This window comes from Plasmodium brasilianum, chromosome 13 (genome assembly GCF_023973825.1).
Source record: "Plasmodium brasilianum strain Bolivian I chromosome 13, whole genome shotgun sequence".
Lineage (NCBI taxonomy): Eukaryota > Apicomplexa > Aconoidasida > Haemosporida > Plasmodiidae > Plasmodium > Plasmodium brasilianum.
The window spans coordinates 325,185-345,918 of record NC_090126.1 but is presented as its reverse complement, the minus strand read 5'-3'; the positions used below and the strand labels follow the sequence as shown (position 1 = coordinate 345,918).

Below are 20,734 nucleotides of genomic sequence, written 5' to 3'. Positions count from 1 at the left end.
TACTTATTTTAAGTGATGTCAAAAATAAGAGAATAAGGAAAATATTAACAACTTTTCTATAATACTATATCCTTTTAATTGTCCTAATTTGTATATAACAATTTTTTACATGTAGAGTTATTGATATACTGCTAATTTTGAACACTCTTCTAAAGCAGTTTAAAGGGGTATTTTCTAGTCTTAACATAAACATTTTAAAGTTTAATAATGAGCGTATAATAAAAAAGTGTTATTTGTGTACAAAATGAATGAATTATTAAAATAAAAAATAAAAAAGCAATAAAAATATTATGAATCATTTAAGACTGGAATGAGATTATACACCAAATAATAAGAATTAAAATTAAAAAGGGAATTTAAACAAAAATGTGGAATAGCTAGAAGAAAAAAAATGAAATATGTATGAAAAATGGGATTCACTGAAAGGCCAAAAAAGCAAACAATTAAGAAGATAAAGCATGTACGAATATGAGTAAGATACTTGAACCTTCAAACATATATAAAATGTGCGAGTATTCAAAGAGGTAAATGGTAAAAGTACGGAAAACCTGTAGCATTAACAGGAAAGATAGCTGTTAATTAGTAAAAGTGAACTACGAAGTATTTACAGGAATTGTAAACGGAGAACAGCTGGTTAAGATATTGCAATGGTTAGAAAGTGAAAAAGAGAAAGGAAAAAAAAAGCAAAAAAAAGAGGCATTACGTTAAAAAAAACAAAAAACAAAAATGTAGTATGAGGTAAAAAAAGAAGCACTTATAAAAAGGAGAAAATGACAAGACGAAATACAAACAAGACTTTTTGAATGGAATAATAATAAACAAAAATTAAATTTTTAAAAGGTAGCAATAAATTTTAAAAAGTTATGCGAAATTGAAAGATTCGTTTAAACTCCATACTTGAAGTTAAAATATGATATGCGCAAACACTTATTTAGACTTATTTGCAAAGTTAAAAGTACCCATTATATACATATGTACGTATGTATTCTATGTGTACGCAGATGTATAGTAATATTGCAACAGAAACTTTAGCGTACTTCGATAAAAAAAAAAAAAAAAAAGTACATACATGAAAAAGGTAAAAATATAAAAAAATTTTAATATATAGTAAAATAAACAAGAAATGACGTTGGGACACTTGGAACAAAATGAAAAAAATAAACTTGAAATTTGAGTAATTGTATGAGAAATACATATTTAAAAAAAAATAAATAAAATACCTTAGTACAAGAATTTTTTGAACCTCTCAGCTAATATAAAAAATAAAAATTGTATTTTTTTTTTTTTTTTTTGTTATAATTTATATAAAGGTAAAAAAAAAAAAAAAAAAAAATGAAAAAATAATATTAATAACGGAATAAAACAACAAGCTTAGCTTTTAAAAAATAAATATACATATATGCAATTGAGTATTGAGATATTTTAAATTCATAGGTAATAATATTCATTAAATATTATACTCTCAATTTGTACAATTTATACAATTGAAATAATTTACACTTTGACAATTTTTTTACTCGTAAGGTTCATTGACATTTTTGTTATTATCATTTTATAAGGTCATACAAAGAGATTTATGTATTTATTTATTTGTCTGTTTTTTTTTTTTTTTTTTTTTTTTTTTTTTTTAAAAGCATATTAGGAATAACACTAGTGAGAATTATATAAAGTCAAAAGAATTGGTATAATTTCTTACTTTTTTTATGTGTTTAATTCTGCACATATTTATATTTTTTCAGACATTTATATAAATTTCTTTTGATATTTATGAAAATGATGGAAAATAATGGATGGGATTCAAGAATATGTAGTCCTATAACTAGAATAAAACATGCGCATGAACATAATTTATCTTACTATGCTAAGTGTATGTTCGGTGGTGTGTTGTCTTGTGGATTAACGCATACAGTTATTACGCCATTAGATGTAACGAAATGTAGGATTCAGAGTTACCCATTAATATATAAAAATTTATTTCAAAGTATAAAGAAAATAATAAAAGAAGAAAAGTTTAGAAGTTTGTCATTAGGATGGTCTCCAACTCTTGTAGGTTACTCGCTGCAGGGATTGTTTAAATTTGGTTTTTATGAAATATTTAAGGATGTATATTCGAATTATTTAGGAGAACAATATTCATATAAATATAAAGGAGTAACATGGCTACTTGCATCAGCTTCAGCTGAATTTGTAGCGGATATATTTTTATGTCCATTTGAAATGATAAAAGTTAAAATGCAAACGAGTAAAGTAAATACATTTCCTAATAAATTATTTGCGTCTACTACTTATATGTTAGCAAACAAAAGCGAAACGAAGTTTCCATTTGGTAGTGTCACACCTTTATGGTGTCGTCAGATTCCATATACTATGGCTAAATTTTATTTTTTTGAAAAAATAGTTCAATTAATGTATGATAAAGTATTTACAAAGCCTAAGAATACTTATTCTGATACAACTCAATTAGGTATAACATTTGCTTCAGGATATTTATCAGGAATTATATGTGCACTTGTTTCACATCCTGCAGACAATATGATATCTCAATTAGGAAAAGTAGAAAATAAGGGTAAAGGTGTATCATGTATTGTCAAGGAAATGGGAGTGTTTAATTTATTTACAAAAGGAATATGTACAAGAGTTTTAATGATAGGAACATTAACAGGTTTACAATGGTGGATCTATGATACTTTTAAGGCTACTATGGGATTAGGCACATCCGGTGGTGGGTCAGCTGTTAAAAAATGATTTAGTGAGAGCACAGATTGAGAATTTTTCGTATGTGTATTAAAAAGAAAAAAAAAATTGTGTTGAAATGTTTGAAATAATGGGTTTAAGGGCAGTTGAAAGAATTGAAAAAGCGTGAAAAGAGTAAGAGAAAGCTCAAATATATATAAACAAGCATAATAAATTAAAAAGTAACACCTCTTAATATGTAAAAAGGAAAGAAAAAGAAAAAGAAAAAATAATAATAAAATACTTTTTTTTTTTTTTTTTTCAATATATTATAATTTACGTATTTGAATCATGTTAATTGTTTTCTACAAAAAATATATGTCTTACATATTTGTATGTATTATAAGATATGCATTTTTGAAATTTTTTTATTGTTTTTTTTTTTTTTCCTCCTACATTGGTTTAATATTTTTTGTGTAGAAAAAAAAAACATTCCACAAGCAATGTGAAATTAAAACATTTCAACAATTACAGAACTTAAAAGAGTTGTTTCTTATCATTTAAATGAAAAATTCTTATAAATGCAAATAAATGAAAATGTAGACGGGCACGCATATATATATATATATAATACGGCAAGACATACATTGGCACCTTAACCATTCAGATTCAGTGCGTTATGTATATATATAGGCAATGCATTAAAAGTACAATATCATTTCTTCATATATTTTAAAATGGAATCATCTTTTTCTTCTTTTTGGTAATTTGAATAATCTTTCCAATTTTGAACTTCCCTATATTTCAAGTTGTTGCCTGTAAAAATTATATAATTTCAAATAAATTATAAATATGAATATATATATATATATATATGTATATGTATAGTTCATTGTATTTTATTAGTGGGATTGTTAACTTACAAACTTCTATATGTTCCTCTTTAATTTTTTCTATTATATCTGAGTAATTTTTCTCCGTGTCTAGCCATAAATAAAGGGAATTTTCACTTAGCAAAAGGGGGCATCTAATCGTGTAAATTTAATAAGAGAAAAATAATATATCATAATACAACTACTTAAATACACGAATATAAGATAGCATAAGAGGAGTAGTGAAAAATGCTTTCAACAAGATGTGTTACGTACGGACGTATAATGCATTTTTTAAGTAGCATTATTTGTATAACCTTTCATGAATATCCTTTAAGTTGGTATTTTCACTTGAAGTTGTAATTATCGTGTTCCTACAATCACTTTTATCCTTATTCGATATACTATATAAACCTAGGGAAAAAGTAAAGAATGAAATTACTATTAACTTTTGGCCATTTTTATGCATTGCACTTTTTATACATGTCATTTTTTTGGGTTTTCTTTTATGATAGTTCGTTTATTAATGTCTAACCAGCAAGTATAATAAAGGAATGCGTTTCTTCGTGTTCTGCTATGTAACAGAAAATTATATGCAAAAAACAGGATATTTTTGTTTTTTACGGTTCTGAAATAAAATAAAAGATAGAGAATGGGAGATAAAAAAAAAAATATATATATATATATATGTTATTTTACAGTTACGAATATGTATAAAACTAAAATAGGAACCAGCCGCATAATATTACGTGTTTATTTTTATGTGTATACATGCACATCTTCTTACTTTTAATTTTAAAGGGGGGAAAGTTATTTTGTTCCATTTTAAACATTTAACGGTTAAGAGAGATGAATAAAGGTAAAATGGTTTTATAAATATATTCATTATATATATATTATATATATATATAATATATATATTATATATATATATATTTATTTATTTATTTATTTATTTATTTATTTAATATAATTTATTTTTAAAAAGTACCTTCACTTGACAATTCTGTTTTTATTTTTTTTGTTGCAGATTCTTCTTTTACTACTTTTTTCCTCTTATGAGAATTATTATATATTGACTCTATGGTATCCTCATTGCTTCTAACTTCTTCATCATTTTTCACTTCGGTTTTAATATTTTGCGCTAGATCTTCTTTTTCCTCTTTTTCTTCTTTTTTAACTTTATCACCTACTTCTTCGTCTTTTACGGTTGGGGGAGTTTTACTCTGGCTTTTTCCATTAAATATATAATAAGGTACCTTTTTTGTGGAGCTTTCACTGCTAATCCATTCGAAATAGCCATTAACTATGACAGCGCATCTATTTTTATTTATTAAAACACTGAAGAGAAAAAAAAATTGGTTTACTAAAATGATGTTCAATGGAATGTGCATATATATATATATACTCGTATGTGAATATTTATGGGAACACATTTTAGATTGTTGTAATATATTCTAACTTGAAGGATTTTTTCTCATGCAACGTTTCTAGTCTAGCATTAATCAAAGCAATATCCTTATCAAATTTTCCGTAAGTAAATGGATTTATTCCCCATAAACATACTTGTATTATTTTTATTTTTTGAGGTGACTTTTCTTCATCTGCTATAGATTTTTCAATGCTTTCAAATATGATTGGTATATAATTTTTCCTACAAATTGTTTTAAGCGTATAAGGTATGTTACACTGATTCTAAGCTTAATACATGTAATTGTAAAATCCATAAAATAAGAAAAGATATTATATATGGTATTATCTCAAAAAGAATTTTTTTTTCTTTTTTTTTTTTTTTATTCTATTTACTTATTGATCATTCCTTTCTTTAACTTGTCATCATTAACCACCTTTTTGCAGTTATACTTATTTTTCAAAACATTCAAATCTATATTGTAGTGTATTCGTGCACACATTTTGTTTTATTACATGTAAGTACGTTCGTATATGAAATATATTGGAAAATTTTTTTAAATAATATTATAATGTACGTGGTACACTTTGATTAATTAAGGAAGCGTGAAATGGGGTTGAAAAATAAAAATTATATTGCAAAAATATGTGTACAGATCACTTTTGCGTACAGTTTTTATGTATTGTTATATATGAATCATATCCCTTTAAAAAGAAACTTAAAAATTAATTATATTTTAAAAGCCCGAAGATAAAAAAAAAAAAAATATTAATAAAACTCAAAATAAATAATTACATGTCAGCAATTGTTAACATTATCCATGATTACTGTGAAAAGGAGAAGGTTTTTACACCACATATTTTTTTAATTTAATTTTTTTTTTTCGTGAAATTGTTCAGCTTAAAATATTCTTCAACAGTAGAAGGCGTTTTATTATTCTTTTTTTTTCTTAGCATAATATTCATTTTTAATTATAAGAAAAATATGAAAATACATATATATATATATATATATATATATGCCAAAATATACACGTATAGGCAAAAGTAAAAAACCACATTTTACTCTTTTTCAACTCAATATTTTTTGTGAATTTTGATTTAAGCTGAAAATATAAAGATCTTCCTATTTTTGAATGGAATATTGTTTTAATAAGGAACAAGCAGGAAAACAAGCTTCTGTTGTTTTTCTATTATAGTAAGAGATATTTGGAATTTTTTTTTTTTTTTTTTTTTTACAATATTAAGGGAATATTATGAAGATAAAATGAATGAAAAAGATGTCACTTTAAAAGTAATATGTGTTAAGAAGGTAATATTCCCAAGGAAGGAACAAGAACAAAACAAGGAGAATAGAATAACCATAATAAACCGAGTAAATAAAGTAAAAGTAAAACTTGGGTGTTATAAAAATTACTTTTTTGAATGAAGATGAGAAAAGTGAAAAATGACACTACATTTATATGCCATGAAGAGCAATACCTATTTAAAATTTCCTCTTTTTAACAGAAAATTAATATGTAGGAATAAGCTACAAATAATACCTTTTTGTAACAGCTTTGTCAAATGTTGTAATTACTCTACTTTAAAAATTCCCATTTATCATTTTATCTTTACGAAAAATGTTAGAAGTGAGTACATAATTTTCCATCATAGATATAATATGAGCAGGGATTTTTTAAAAGGGGATAGTATAATAAGAGAAAACAGATTAAGTATTAGTTATAATAATAAAATTTACAGTAAATTATCGAAGGAAAATATTTCAGAAAGTAAAGCTAATAAAGAAGAGGTACAAAACGAAAAAAAGTTGAGTAATAAAAAAGAGGAGGAAGAACACAGAAATAAGATATATATGGATGGAAAAAGCACATATAATGTAAGGAATAAAATACTAAATAGACATGAAAATATAGATTTGAGTATACTAAATATAGATGAAGAAATTATGAATAACTTAAAATATATATTAAAAATAGATAAATTGTATATGTATCAATATATAATTTTTAACGAAATTTTAGTAAAAAATTCCAAACATATACTAGTCTACAACAAAACAGGAACAGGAAAGACGTTAAGCTATTTATTACCATTAATACAAAGATTACTAAATGAAAAATTTCATTGCAGCAAAAAGATATTAATATTGACGCAGAATATTTATTTATGCAAGCAGTTATATATTTATATTTTATCTATTTATCCCAATTTAAATGTGTGCATTTTATTTGATGATAATGATTCTTATGGAAAACTGAAAGGCAGAAGACATGAAATAATTGACAAAGAGTATTCCATAAAGAATACAGATGAGAAGAATGAAGATTTGTATAAAGAAAATTATGGAATACATTTTTTTTTGTCTACTCCGAACAAACTGGAGTATTATATAAAAAATTACAAAAACAAAAAAAAAAATGAAAAGAACGTTATGAACAACATTTTAAATTGTGTTGATACAATTGTTGTTGATGAGTTTGATTATATAATAGAAAATAGAAAGTTAATCTTCAATTTTTTATTTAAAAAAAATGTATTAGATGATAAATATAAGGAAATAAGAAGTGGAGGAACGGATATTAATTTTGATAAGTTTAATTATGAAAATTTTAACATTTATTTATTTACAGCTAATGTAAATGAATTAATAAAGAGAAAAATTAATGATCATTTAAGTGGTTTTATTTTTTTTGATTTTATTAATGGCTTTAAAGAAATTGTTCAAAATAAAATAAATGTAGAAAGATCAACTATTTTTAAAAACTCAGAACATATAATTCAACTAGTAAGTAAAGAGAATAAGAGTTCAAGCTTATGTAATATAAACATTTCTCATTTTATATGTAAAATAAATACACCGTCAAAATATAAGTATGTGTCATATTTTTTAAATGAGTTTTTTTTTTTAAATAAAAAAAAAAATCGCAACAAATCCGAAGAAAGCGAAATATTTAATGATATTAATTGTGAAGAAAGGGATAGTAATAAATTAATTTTTGACTACATGAACAGAAATGACTGCGATGAGTTAGAAAATGAAGAGAAAATAAACAAGTGCATAATTTTTGCAAACACAAAAGAAGAGGTAATTACATATAAAAAGGAACGCTAATATAATAAAAATATGTAGCATATTGAGTTATGACAAACATATGTCTTACTTTGTGAGTGTTTTTAATTTTATTATGTGTGTCTTCAGTTCCAACTGCATATATAACCCCAAGTATATATATGTATATATGTGCGTTTCATTAGGTATATCTGCATATGTTTAAAGTTGTTCGTATCAATATTTCAATAAATGAATTGAATATCATTTAATTTTTCTAATTTTTAATGAAGGTGGAAAAGTTGCATGAAAATTCTTTTCTGAAACCCCATTCTGTTATGATGCATGCAGAATTATTAACGGAGCAGAAAAATGAAAATATAAACTTATTTAAATTAGGGAAAAAAACTATTCTTATTACAACAGACATAGTGAGTAGAGGAATAGATATAGATAATGTAATTTTCGTTCTGAATTATTCACCTCCGACGTCTCCATATGATTATGTACACAGGTTAACAACATGTACAATTTTGTGCATGCCTTAGAAGAATTTTACAATGCACAAGTGTATAACTTTTTTTTTTTTTTTTTTTTTTTTTTTTATGTTTCGCTTCCTTTTAACATATATAATTTGAATCCCATTTTGTCTAAAGATCAGGAAGAACAGGAAGAGCAAAAGAGAAGGGAGTATGTCTAACCATGTACCATAAATATGAATATAAGAGTATGGATAAAATAAAGAAGTATACAAAAAATAACTTTCAGGTTATTCTATGTCCGCATATAGAAGAAGTATTTAAATTTTCTGTAGACACCTTAACAGGTTTAAATATATATATATATATCTATCTATCTATCAATATATATATATATATACAAAAAGAAGTTACAACTTTAGAATTTACGAGTGATGCACTTGTTTATACAATATTCAACGATAGAATTGTAAATATAAATGATAGCACTGCGTTATTTAAAAGCAATTTATTCTTAATTATACATTATAAAATTTTCGGTACATACAAAATAATTTCATTTTTTATTTTTAATTTTTTTAGAAACCATAATGAAAATAGAACCAGAGAAATATGAATTCCTTAATAATAAATCAAAAGAATTACTAAAAGAACATGATACAAAAATTATTGCTCAAATACTATCTGTTTTATTAAAATTTGACAGAAAAAGTTACAACGTTTCGCTGCTATCAGGAAAAAAAAATTACATTGCCATTTTAATAAAGGATCCATTTTTTGAGGTAAAAAATTGTGAACTGTTGCGGAATATTTCATCTTCTGTAGAGTTCTACATTTGTATTTTTGTTCTTTTCGGTTTTTTTTTTTTTATGTGCACAAATATATGTATGATATTTATACTAAATATACATATATTATATACGTGTATATACATATGTACATCCACAATTTTTAATATTCATTTTAACCTTTCATATTTTTGAGCAGGTAATAAAAAACAAGGATGACATTATTAATTTTTTGAAAGCTACGACGGGGATTAAAAACATATCAAATGTAAGATAATTTATATTAAAAAAAATAAAAAAAATTGCTTAGTTTTTTTTTTTTTTTTTTTTTTAAATAATCTTATATAACATATATAATTATTCTTTCAGATTGTCGGAGATACAGCAAAATGCGATGAAGGTTTTATTGCAGATATTTGTAGCACGCATGTAAATAAAATAATAAAATTATTTAAGTCTTCCAATTCTGAGTATAAGAAAAAAATGCTAGATATTAATACATTAATTGAGTTACCTCCAATAATTAATGAAAAAAAAAGTATCATAAGGAAAAATAGAAAAATACCATGGATCAAATAGTAATAATTTTATATTTATATTAAAGTGCTTATATTGACATGATTCATATTCACATATATGTGAGCTATTCATTTCGTTTAATATGTGTATTTAAGCAAACCATTTTAGTCAAGCCTCTCTTCCTTATGTTAGTATTTACTATCAAGGGGAATTCGTACGCATGAATGAATGTATTTAAATATACATATGTACCTGCATATGCATATATAAATAAAAAAAAAAAAAAAATACATATATATATATTAAAAAACGTGTTGACAGAGAGGATCTACTATCCTAATGTTCTTATTCTTATAATTATTAAAATGCGAATTTTGAAAGCATAGTATTATTATGTGCATACAATACTGTACATAGTTTTATGTTAAATAATCCATATCAAATTTGTTGTATGTATATTAAGTTTTATTTTATAAAATATGAGACGTTAATCTTTCTGTTTTTCCCTTTATCCTTATATTTTTTGTATTCCGTTTGTGTTTTTATAATATGTTGTTCTGTAATAATTGTATAATCTTTATTCCTACTATAAATGTACCTTTTTTTATTTTTTAGTAAATTACAGAAAAAGAATATTATAGTTTTAGGCAGGAAAATGGAAAAATACAGAAGGAAACGAAGTGACGAAATAATAAAAGATATAAATAGGAAAATTTAGCAAAATTAAGTTTAATTTTTCTTTGACAATATTATTTGAACAAACTTTTTTATAGTCACTTCCATTTACTAGTATGAATGAAAAGTGTGATTATAAGTAATTTTTAATGATTAGATTATAGCATAATTTATTCCCGACAAGAACATACTTAATAATTTAAATTTCACAGTTATGTGTAAATATATGTTAAACTTATGGAAATTGTAAATTCATTTCAAAATTTTACAATGTTTTCGTTTTCACCTCCGGCCATTTCGCTGTTATGATTTTTGACATTTCCCCACTTCCGTAGTTTCATATTTTTTTCATATTTTAATATTTTCTTGTTTTACTTTTTTTTTTTTTTTTTTTATTTTTCACTCATTTTTAATAAAATATACATGTGCATGAAGGCTATATATGGGTTAACTTGCATTTTTTAAGAAAAAAAGGAAAAAACTAAGTTTTAACAAAAATTTTAATAAGGGTAGATAAAAGCAAATAAATTATTATATGCTAACACTTATATTGAATCATGTTGAGCTTTTCATTAAATTTTGATAGTATGAGATAAAATTATGAAAAATTTAAGTAAATTAAAACTTTTTTTCTTTTATATAATATTTTATAATATCAGCCATGATTTGATAGAAAATAAAATACAATTATTGGTGTGTTGGGTCTTTTAATTCATAAACAACATTCTCAAAGGAAAAAAAAAAAATTGAGGATTAAAATATTAAGTGAATGTTAAGGACAAAAAAAAAAAAAAAATAAGGAAAAGTAGTAATTTATTATTATAACTCTGTTGAAATAATGAAAAATGTGCTTCCTTCGTCCAGTTCGTCCCACGAGGTAATTATAACATGAAAAAAACTAAAAAAATGCTTCATTTTCCCACCTGCTTGTATTAGCCTTAAGTGTTATATGTATTTATTTCTGTACATATATATATATATATATATATATATATAAATACGTACATATGTAAGTGTAATTTTTGTATATTTACGTATGATATATATATATATATATATATTTACCCATAACTTTCATTTTAACTAGATATATGTGCATGAATGTTCTAATAGTGTACAAGCGATCAATGTAAAAAATAGCTGCAATTCTTGTAATTGTAAAATTTTTATGATAAAATAATTAATATCTCTTTTAAAACATACTTACGTTTGAATACAATTATTTATTAGACAACAATAGTATAATACATCTTTTCAACAACCATGTTCGTGTATATAAACTATTTGAAGACATGTTCATCTACGAAATGAACCATTTTGTTTCACTTTTTATTTATTCCTTTTTTTTTTTTTTTTTGTAGAAAAAAGATGAATGCTTAAAAAAGATAAGTAAAAATAAAGAAAATATTAATCTAAAGAAATGTGAAAAAAAAGAGCGTTGTAATAGTAAATCTAAGACTGGTAAATTAACAAAACAAAATAGTATAGTTAGGGGTGAAAAACGTAAGATAAAAAAACAAATTAAGATACGTAATAGTGCAAGTAATGATTTCGCAAGAGAATCATTTGAAGAGGAGATGGACGAAGACTATGAGGAAGAAGTGGAAGAAGATGAAGATGAGGACAGAGATAAAGATACCGATGATGCAAGAAAATATTTTAAAGAAGGGCAAAAAATTATTACCCCACCAAATGGCGATGGTACAAGGGCTTTCTACGAAAGTTTACTTGAAGAAAACCCAAATTCAATTATTGCAATTAAATATTGTATAGAGCATGGTGTTCTTAGTGGGACCAAACATCATGAAGCATTATATAAGTACTGCGTACTTAAAAAAAACAATGCATTCAAAAATAATTTTGGAGGTCTAAGCTATAGATTTGTAAAATTATTAGAAGAATCATGTAAATCTGAAAAATATTATAATAAAGATTTATTAAAAAAAGAGGTTCTATCTAAATAAATATCAAAGAAAAAAAAAAAAAAAAGTCCCAATTTGTGCATATTTTTAAAAAAATGTAGAAGATGAACAATTCTAACTTCTCCTTCTCAGATTTTTATTTTTCTTATATATAACGTAATAATTTTATACAAATATTTTCACCAAGAAATTAAAAATTTACGGCACTTTAAAAGAAAGGAACGAAATAAAAGGCAAATAATATATCAAAATTTTTAGGAAATTTTTTTTTCATCCTATTTGAACAATATATTGTTATTTTGTTTATTTTTGTAGAAAAAGATTTATAATTTATTTCCATTTATTTGAAGATTTTTTTTTTTTAATTCTGTTGTATAATTGCTTCTGAAATATTTCTTATTTATGGCTTCGCAAATATATATTTTTGCATCTATTTTTTCCCAAGTAATCCATTCTTATTTTATATAATTCTAATACATATTTTTAAAAGTACTATATGGATAAATATATATACACATTTATAAGCATTTATAAAGATTCTTATTTTTGAAAATATTTTTATGAAAATATAAAAAAGGACTTTTATTTAGTGTAACGTATACATATATATGCACACATAGGTAGATCCATATTTAATTGCATAATACTTGTATACATACAAATATACAATATATACAAGTCTTTAAGAGTTTTGAGGATCCCCTACTATAAATTTATTAACATGAAAATTTACCAAAAAAGTTACGAAAATTTGTTTTTTTTTATATGTATATTTAAGAAAAAAAATTTCATTACTTTTTTATTTTTCGATTTCTTTTGGTTATTCCTTTATTTCGTTATATTATTTTTTTTGTTTATAGTAAACAATTTTAAGCAATTTAATTTTTCTGCTCTGTGGAGATATAAAAAATAAAAAAAATAATTTCACAGTAAAACTTAACGTAATAAAGATATTATGTGAAATTTTTTTTTAAGCATTTTATTATTATTATTACATATTAGTATTTATTTTATAGAAAAGAAAAGGCTTTTAAGAAAATAGTATGCATTTAATATATCAAATGATGCTGAAATGTTTTTTTTTTATATTATACATAACACTGTTGGCTTGCTAAAGAAGTTAATTGGATCTATTTATTAGTTGGTTATATGTGTATATTTATATACATTTACGTATGCGAGTATTTTTATCGAAAAAGGTTAAATGAAATAGTGTAGATATAATATTTTTTAAGTGGATAGAATATTCTAAGGATAATGGGAAATCTTAAATGTTCCTTATAAAGTACGAAAAATGATATGAATTTTCTAAAAATATAATATGATGGACAAAAAAAGAATTATTGTTAAGAAGCCAGAAAGGGGGAGTTTTCTCTTAGATCATAATAGTGAATGCACATCAATAAAAAATAATTACTTAAAATGCTTAAAAGAACATAATAATGACCATATAAGTTGTAGAGAATATTCTAAAGAATATTTTATATGTAGAATGGACAGAAATTTACTTGAAAAGCAGAGTTTGAATGATTTAGGTTTTTCTGAAAATGAAATAAATCATGAAAGTAGATTAAAATATTTTAAGGATGTATACAGTTATAATACGTACAATGAAAAAACGGAAAATTTATCAAAGGAAAAATTGAGTAATGAGAATAATATAAATAAAAATGAAACATATATAACGGGAATTTTTAAACAAAACAATAATAGAAAGGAGGAAGATGTAAAGGAAACGAATGAAGTGGAATTTTTGCTTTTAGATAGCATTAATAAAAATATATCTGAAGAAAATTTAAATTCAGAAGTGAGTGAAAGAAATGAGGAAAAAAAAATAGCAATAAAGCGAAAGGAAGAAATTGGTTATTTAGCTGGAAAGGAGTACATAAAAGTCTTATTAGATAAAAAAAAAAAAAAAGATCTTCTTTTTCGAAAATAAAATTTATTTAAAAGAGTAATATTTATAAAAAGTTTTGTTAAAATTAATGAGAATTGGTGTCATAGAAAAAAAAAAAAAAAAAAAATTATATATATATATATTATATATAAAATAAGATATTTATAGTATAATAAATGAGACACCGATGCATAGTTTGGAGTGTTCATTCTTTTTATATTGATATAAAAAGGTTTTTTATTACAGGTTTTTTAAAAAATATAAAAAATATGTTTCGAGGAATACCATTCAACAGAAATAATTTATTTATATTAGAGAATTTAGGAAATGTATGTAATGCTATTTATAGGCGTTGTGAGTTTTGTTTTTATGTATTGGGTAAAAGGGGGGCATTGCATAAGTCACAGCACAAAAGTTGAACAATAACGGAGTTTTTATTTGAATAAATAGGCACCCACACATATATATATATATTATATATTATATATATATTATATATATATATAATATATATATATAAATGGGTATTATGTTGCTGGAACGTACCTATCTGAGGGGTCTAAAGATATTTTTTTGTCACCTTTCTTTTCTATGTTAGCAGAAATTGCAAACTATGATGCGCAATTATAGTGTTCTTGGGATTCAGAAATATTAAAGAAGAAGTAATTGTAAAGTTATTGCAATACGCAGAAATGCATTATTAAACATATATAAAATGGTTTTTATCAAATTTGATATATTGAAGTATACAAAGAGTGAAAACAAGAAAAAATATATATTCTTTTATATTTTTCCATTTAATAATTATTATATATTTGATATAAGGGGAAAACTTCTTTTTTCAAAAAATTAAATAACATATTGTAGGAATACAAATTCTTTATTTTTCGTTTTCTCCTTTTAAAATAAAGAAGTAGGATTATTTAAAATTTTAAAATGAGATGAGCAAAAATTAAGAGATAGCTTATTTATGGGGTTATGAAAAATGTGCAGACAAGATATAGTTTGTGGCTAGTTAAAAAAAAAAAAAAAAAAAAAAAATATTTTACTACAAGCTATTAAATAGCCCTTTTAATCATAAAAAAAAATCAGCCTTTATGAAAGTATAACGTTTAAGAATGTTTTTCATTTTCTTCTTGTATGTAAATTTTTTTTTCTGTTTTTTTGTTTTTTAACCGACATATATCTATGACGATATTACGAAATAGCCGTTGTTTAATGAAAATATCTTGAAAAACACGTATTAAAAAGTATTCGAAAATATACAATTATTGTTTTGTAAAAGTTTTTAAGAAGAGCAATATGTATATAATGTGTGAAAATACTAATGGATTAAGTTAATTGTACTAATTACATGAACATTTTAATGATTTTATTATGAAAAAAAATTTATAATCCGGGTTAAGTAATATGTAATGTTAAGAAATCACAAGTAGTAACATATTTTTGTAGGAATATTATATAACTTCATGGTTTTATTCTGTTTTATAATATGAACCATAGAGAACGTTGCACTGAGAAACAAATTTTTACATATGGGCATTTGTATAATTAATTTTTATTAAATTTTTACCTATTACTTTTATTCCTATTATTAATCCATAGATGAGTTATATTTTTCCATTTTTATTTTTTCATATGTTTATTTGTATTTTATTCTATTTAATTTTTTTTTTTGTATCTTTTTAAATGAAATACAATCCTTTGAGCGTTTCTAACAGTAGTAGTTACACAAATATATATATATATATATATATATTTTTTTTTTAATGCTATATGAATTTTAATAATAATAAATAATTTTCTTATTTCTTTATTTATTATTGTTTTTAACTCTAATTTTTTTATTTTTTTGTTTTTACATATATAGAAAGGAAGAATGCATTCTATTCAGAATGGAGCTATGTATAGTGATACTAGAAAAAGAGCTGTACTGTATTACATGATATCTTTATTTTGTAATTTTATAAAAATAGTATTAATAGTACTTGATATATTAGCATTTAGCTGCTTTACCTTACTGTCTTTACTCTTTATGTTTTTTGGATATTTTGGAATAGTCTCAAATAAGCCGTCCGTCGTTCATGCTCAAATATATATAGGAACAGTTTACATTGATATAATGTTAAATTTTTTGATTACTTTTTCTAATTTTTACAATATATTTAGAATATCAACGTGGAACATGGAATATTGGGAAAAATATATACCTAATAGTGATTTTTTTTATTCCCTTTCTTTTTTAATTATTTCTTTTTGCATTCTTTCAACATTGTTTAACATTTTTGCCATATATCATGCTCAAAGGTTTACCAATTTAATGAAATCTCTTCCAAAGGAGAAGGAAAATGAAAAACATTCATTTAATATGAATAAAATGGCATATTCTTTTAGTGAACAAAATAGTCTGAAACTTATAAAAATGGAAAGTGCGAAGGAAAGGAACCATTAAGAGAACAAAATAAAATTTAAGGAGGAATAATGAGATAAGGAACTAAAGAAAGAACAAGAACTAATCTATTTTATTCAGAAAAAGAATAGCATTCTTAGCGGAAATACATTACCAGCTAACAAAAACAAAGATAAAGAAGCATTATCCTATCTAATACAGAGAAGGAAAACACATAGTATGAAAAAGAAAAAAAAAAGGAAAAACCCACTAAAAATAATTAACAAGAATAAATTTATATAATAAGTACTTATTTAACGATGTTAATTTTTGAGTATTGCGGTCATATAAAAAAAAAAAGAAAGTAGAACGGAAGAAAAAAAGGAAACAATGATTTAATGTAATATTTAGTTAATACAGGGAAACGTGTGAGCATTTGTGTAATACTATAGGCAACTCTATAGAACTCCAAAGGAATTTTAATTTTAAGTATAAATAATGGAATTAATTTAAATTGCAATTTCTAAGCTTTTTAACTTCTATGTTCTTAATTTATTTCATTTTTTCGGGATATTTCAATGTTTGACATTTTTCCGAAGTAGTTTAAGTTAAACTTTTTCAAAATTATAAAAGGTGAATTTTTATAGAAAAGTTTTACTTTATTTATTAATTAATATATTTATGTATTATTATTATTTTTTTTTTTTATCATTTTTGAATATTCACTTGTTAGCAATATTTTTTAGTATATTAGTATTTTCTTTTTTTTCACTGTTATGTAATTAAAAACGTAAACTCTTTAATTGATAAATTTTATATAAAAATTTCATGAAAATGATATATATATTCTTAGATTCGTTATAGAATCATTACTATATATTATAAGATTCAAGTACAAAGTACTGTTTAAGAAAAATATAAAAGATAAATAATTTTCTATTTGAGAATGGTAATATTTTTACCATTTACCTAATAAAGTATAATTGCGGACAAATTAAAATTTAAGTGTCTACAAACAATTTACTTTTACCGTATTAAAAGATATAAATGTATAATTACGCATTAATTCAGTCTAATTACTATTCTCTTATTCCTTTCAAAGACAGAAGTGCAATAAATGAGCGAGAAATAAAAAATAATAAATAAAATTAGTGATACCTTATTAATTGGAAATAAGTTATTAAATTATACACTACATAAGACATGAATTTGTGCATGACGATTAATGTATTCTCATAGTGCATATTATTATTTTTTCATAATTTTATACCTTTTTTTTATTTTTTGCATTTTTATGATCACTATGCTCTTTACATTTTTATCTTCACTGGGTTCGTTTATTATTACCTCTTAATTTTTTTTATATTTTTTTTTTTAATTTCATTTTAAATTAAATTAAAAGATAATAACTTTATTTATTGTTAAAAATTATTAAATAATCCTTCCTTATAATTTGTTTTTGTTTCAATATTAATATAATATTATAAACACTTTTAGAAGTGTTATAAGTTAGTTATATTAATTTTGGCTGAATTATCAGTCAATCCTTTTTTTTTCCCCTCTTTGAATATCCAGTTTATTAGTTCAGGGACAGAATATTTAAAATACTTTGTTTTTGCTAAACCTTTATATTTTTACTTTTTTTTTGTATTTTTTTTTTTTTTTTTTTTTTTTTTTTTTTTTTTTTTTTTTTTTTTTTTTTTTTTTTTTTTTTTTTTTTTTTTTTTTTTTTTTTTTTTTTTTTTTTTTTTTTTTTTTTTTTTTTTTTTGTCTTGTTTTTTATTTTATTTTTTCTGTTTCTTTGTGTTTTTTTTCCTTTTTGTTGTTTTTTCCTTTTTCTCTTTTTTTATTTTTTTTTTTGCCACGTTTTTTCTGCTATTTATTTTAGAATGCTACCTTTGTTATTGCCATCCATTAGTAGCACAGATGAGAAACACAAAGTATATATGAATTATGGATACAAATTCGAGACAGTTTTAGATATCTTGACATCAAATAGTGAAATACATTTAATAAAATCACAGGATACAGGAGAATCATTTATTTCAAAGGTTTATGACATATATGGAATAAGTGAAAATGATTTAAAGAAATATATGAATGAGCTATATATAATGAAGAAATTGGAAAATTGTGAAAATGTTGTTAAGATTATCGATTTTATTAAAGAAAACGATTCTTTATCTTTCATAATCGAATTTTGTAGCCAAGGTGATTTACATTCAGATATTTTAAGAAGGAAAATGAACAATGAAATATACACAGAAAGGGAAATATTTAATATTTTCAATCAAATTTTAAATGGGTTAAGTTCAATTCATAAAAATGGAATAATACACGGTGATTTAAAGAGTACTAATATATTTATCAAAGATAATGAAATTAAGATAGGAGATTTTGGTATATCACAAAAAGGATCAAATAATAACTTGGGAACATTAAATTTTTTAAGTTATGAATCTATAAAATTAAAAAAAACTAATAAATTAAGTGATTTATTTCAAGTTGGTTGTATATTATATGAATTAGCTACATTGTCTTCTCCCTTTGCTGCTAATAATATGAATGATATGATTTTACTTTTTGAAGATAAGAATTATAAAAATTATATTACCAACAATATTTCATCAGTTTACTCCGCGAAGTTAGTTAATATAATTTCTAATTTATTATCGTTAAACACTTTAGAACGGCTGGAAGTTATTACTAGATATAATATAAGCAGAAGAGAAAATACAAATTTGGAATTTTCAAATATGATGCCATGTATTACCGTATAATTAAAATCCGTGAAAAGGAATAAATATCAATAAAGGAGCAAACATTATAATCGTATAACATTGTAGCATAATGATATTAGAGAAACACTAACTTTCTAGGAAACTTTGACACATAAAAATGTATACACATGCATATATACATATATATATATATATATAAATATATACATATATATATATATAATATATATAATATATATATATATATATATATATATTATATATATATATATATATATCTTTGTACATTGGTATATTATTACAAACGACTATGACTACGTTTGAAGAATTATTGATATGGATTTAAAGTTATTTGTTGAAAACCAATTTTTACATAAAGGAGAGACTATAAAATACTTTAAAACATACAGCAATGTTTATAATTTTGGCTTCAAGGTGGACATATAAATTTGTTACATATCTGCACAAATTTTTTATAGGCACATAAAGGGAAGAAGGGTTTTTAAAATTATCACTTTAATTTGAATTAATTTCTGTCTAAAAAGATAAATATGTAGTTTAATTTTATAAAAATAAAAAGGAGTAAATTTATTAAACACAGGTAAAATATACTCTTATAACTTAGGATATTCTTTAATTCTAATTCGTCCATCTTACATAATTAGAATGGTGATAAATGGGAAAAATAAAAAAAAAAAGAAGTAAAAATTAAAGGTGTAGTAAAACTGAATGAAACTGATATTATTGAACAAATAGGATGAGATAAAGTAATAGTAGTAGCATTCAAAGAATTTAGAACTAATAATACCTAAATTAACGATTTAAGAAAATGCAGAAATTGAAAGAGATTAATATCACAATTAATTAGGTTAAAGTAAGAATAAGATGAAAAAACAAAATGCGTAAAGATATGACTACAATAAAATGATAAAAAAAGAATAAATATATTTATGAATGAAGTATGTGAAACAAAAAAAAACTCATTTATTATTTAGATTGAAAATGGCTGTAACAGAATAGAACTAAAAATATCAGAAAAAATGAAAAGCATAAAAGAGGAAAATAAAGAAATAAAAGAGGAGAGAACTAAATAGGAAAAAAAAAAATAAAATAAAACAAACAAAATAAAATAAGAAAAACAAACTAGAAAATACAAAATAGAAAGAACAAAATAAAAAAAACAAAATAAAAAAAATAAAACATAAAAAACAAAGGAAACAAACAGAACATAGAATAGCGCATGCCTAATCTATTCTTCTAATTAATAGTTCTAGTTAACGTTTATTAAATGAAGTAAATGTTCCTTCTGCTATAGTA

At 22.9% G+C, this 20,734-nt stretch overlaps 6 protein-coding genes and 1 pseudogene across 7 annotated transcripts; 6 read left to right on the top strand and 1 right to left on the bottom strand.

The window, feature by feature from the left end:
• Positions 1-1,773: 1,773 nt before the first annotated feature.
• On the top strand, positions 1,774-2,745 carry MKS88_004766 (mitochondrial phosphate carrier protein; the record flags this gene model as incomplete). Its single annotated transcript, XM_067217969.1, has 1 exon — positions 1,774-2,745. One exon carries the CDS (start codon positions 1,774-1,776, stop codon positions 2,743-2,745), a length of 972 nt encoding a protein of 323 aa, XP_067071148.1.
• A 643-nt stretch (positions 2,746-3,388) lies between these two features.
• On the bottom strand, positions 3,389-5,458 carry MKS88_004765 (SRAP domain-containing protein; the record flags this gene model as incomplete). Its single annotated transcript, XM_067217968.1, has 7 exons — positions 3,389-3,489; positions 3,597-3,700; positions 3,863-3,959; positions 4,081-4,116; positions 4,537-4,886; positions 5,008-5,199; positions 5,352-5,458. The coding sequence occupies 7 exons, from the start codon at positions 5,456-5,458 to the stop codon at positions 3,389-3,391; spliced, it is 987 nt and encodes a 328-aa protein (XP_067071147.1).
• Positions 5,459-6,091: 633 nt separating this feature from the next.
• MKS88_004764 lies at positions 6,092-9,853 on the top strand (annotated as a pseudogene). The gene is made up of 8 exons: positions 6,092-6,153; positions 6,204-6,356; positions 6,465-8,043; positions 8,301-8,521; positions 8,664-8,833; positions 9,069-9,268; positions 9,471-9,542; positions 9,644-9,850. Coding segments are annotated over exons 1-8 (2,664 nt in total).
• Positions 9,854-11,306: 1,453 nt separating this feature from the next.
• MKS88_004763 (uncharacterized protein) lies at positions 11,307-12,432 on the top strand (the record flags this gene model as incomplete). The annotated part of the gene is made up of 2 exons (XM_067217967.1): positions 11,307-11,345; positions 11,830-12,432. The coding sequence occupies 2 exons, from the start codon at positions 11,307-11,309 to the stop codon at positions 12,430-12,432; spliced, it is 642 nt and encodes a 213-aa protein (XP_067071146.1).
• A 1,279-nt stretch (positions 12,433-13,711) lies between these two features.
• On the top strand, positions 13,712-14,329 carry MKS88_004762 (cytochrome c oxidase assembly protein COX19; the record flags this gene model as incomplete). Its single annotated transcript, XM_067217965.1, has 1 exon — positions 13,712-14,329. The coding sequence occupies one exon, from the start codon at positions 13,712-13,714 to the stop codon at positions 14,327-14,329; it is 618 nt and encodes a 205-aa protein (XP_067071145.1).
• Positions 14,330-16,166: 1,837 nt separating this feature from the next.
• Positions 16,167-16,739, top strand: MKS88_004761 (uncharacterized protein; the record flags this gene model as incomplete). Its single annotated transcript, XM_067217964.1, has 1 exon — positions 16,167-16,739. One exon carries the CDS (start codon positions 16,167-16,169, stop codon positions 16,737-16,739), a length of 573 nt encoding a protein of 190 aa, XP_067071144.1.
• Positions 16,740-18,565: 1,826 nt separating this feature from the next.
• MKS88_004760 (NIMA related kinase 3) lies at positions 18,566-19,456 on the top strand (the record flags this gene model as incomplete). Its single annotated transcript, XM_067217963.1, has 1 exon — positions 18,566-19,456. One exon carries the CDS (start codon positions 18,566-18,568, stop codon positions 19,454-19,456), a length of 891 nt encoding a protein of 296 aa, XP_067071143.1.
• Positions 19,457-20,734: the final 1,278 nt, after the last annotated feature.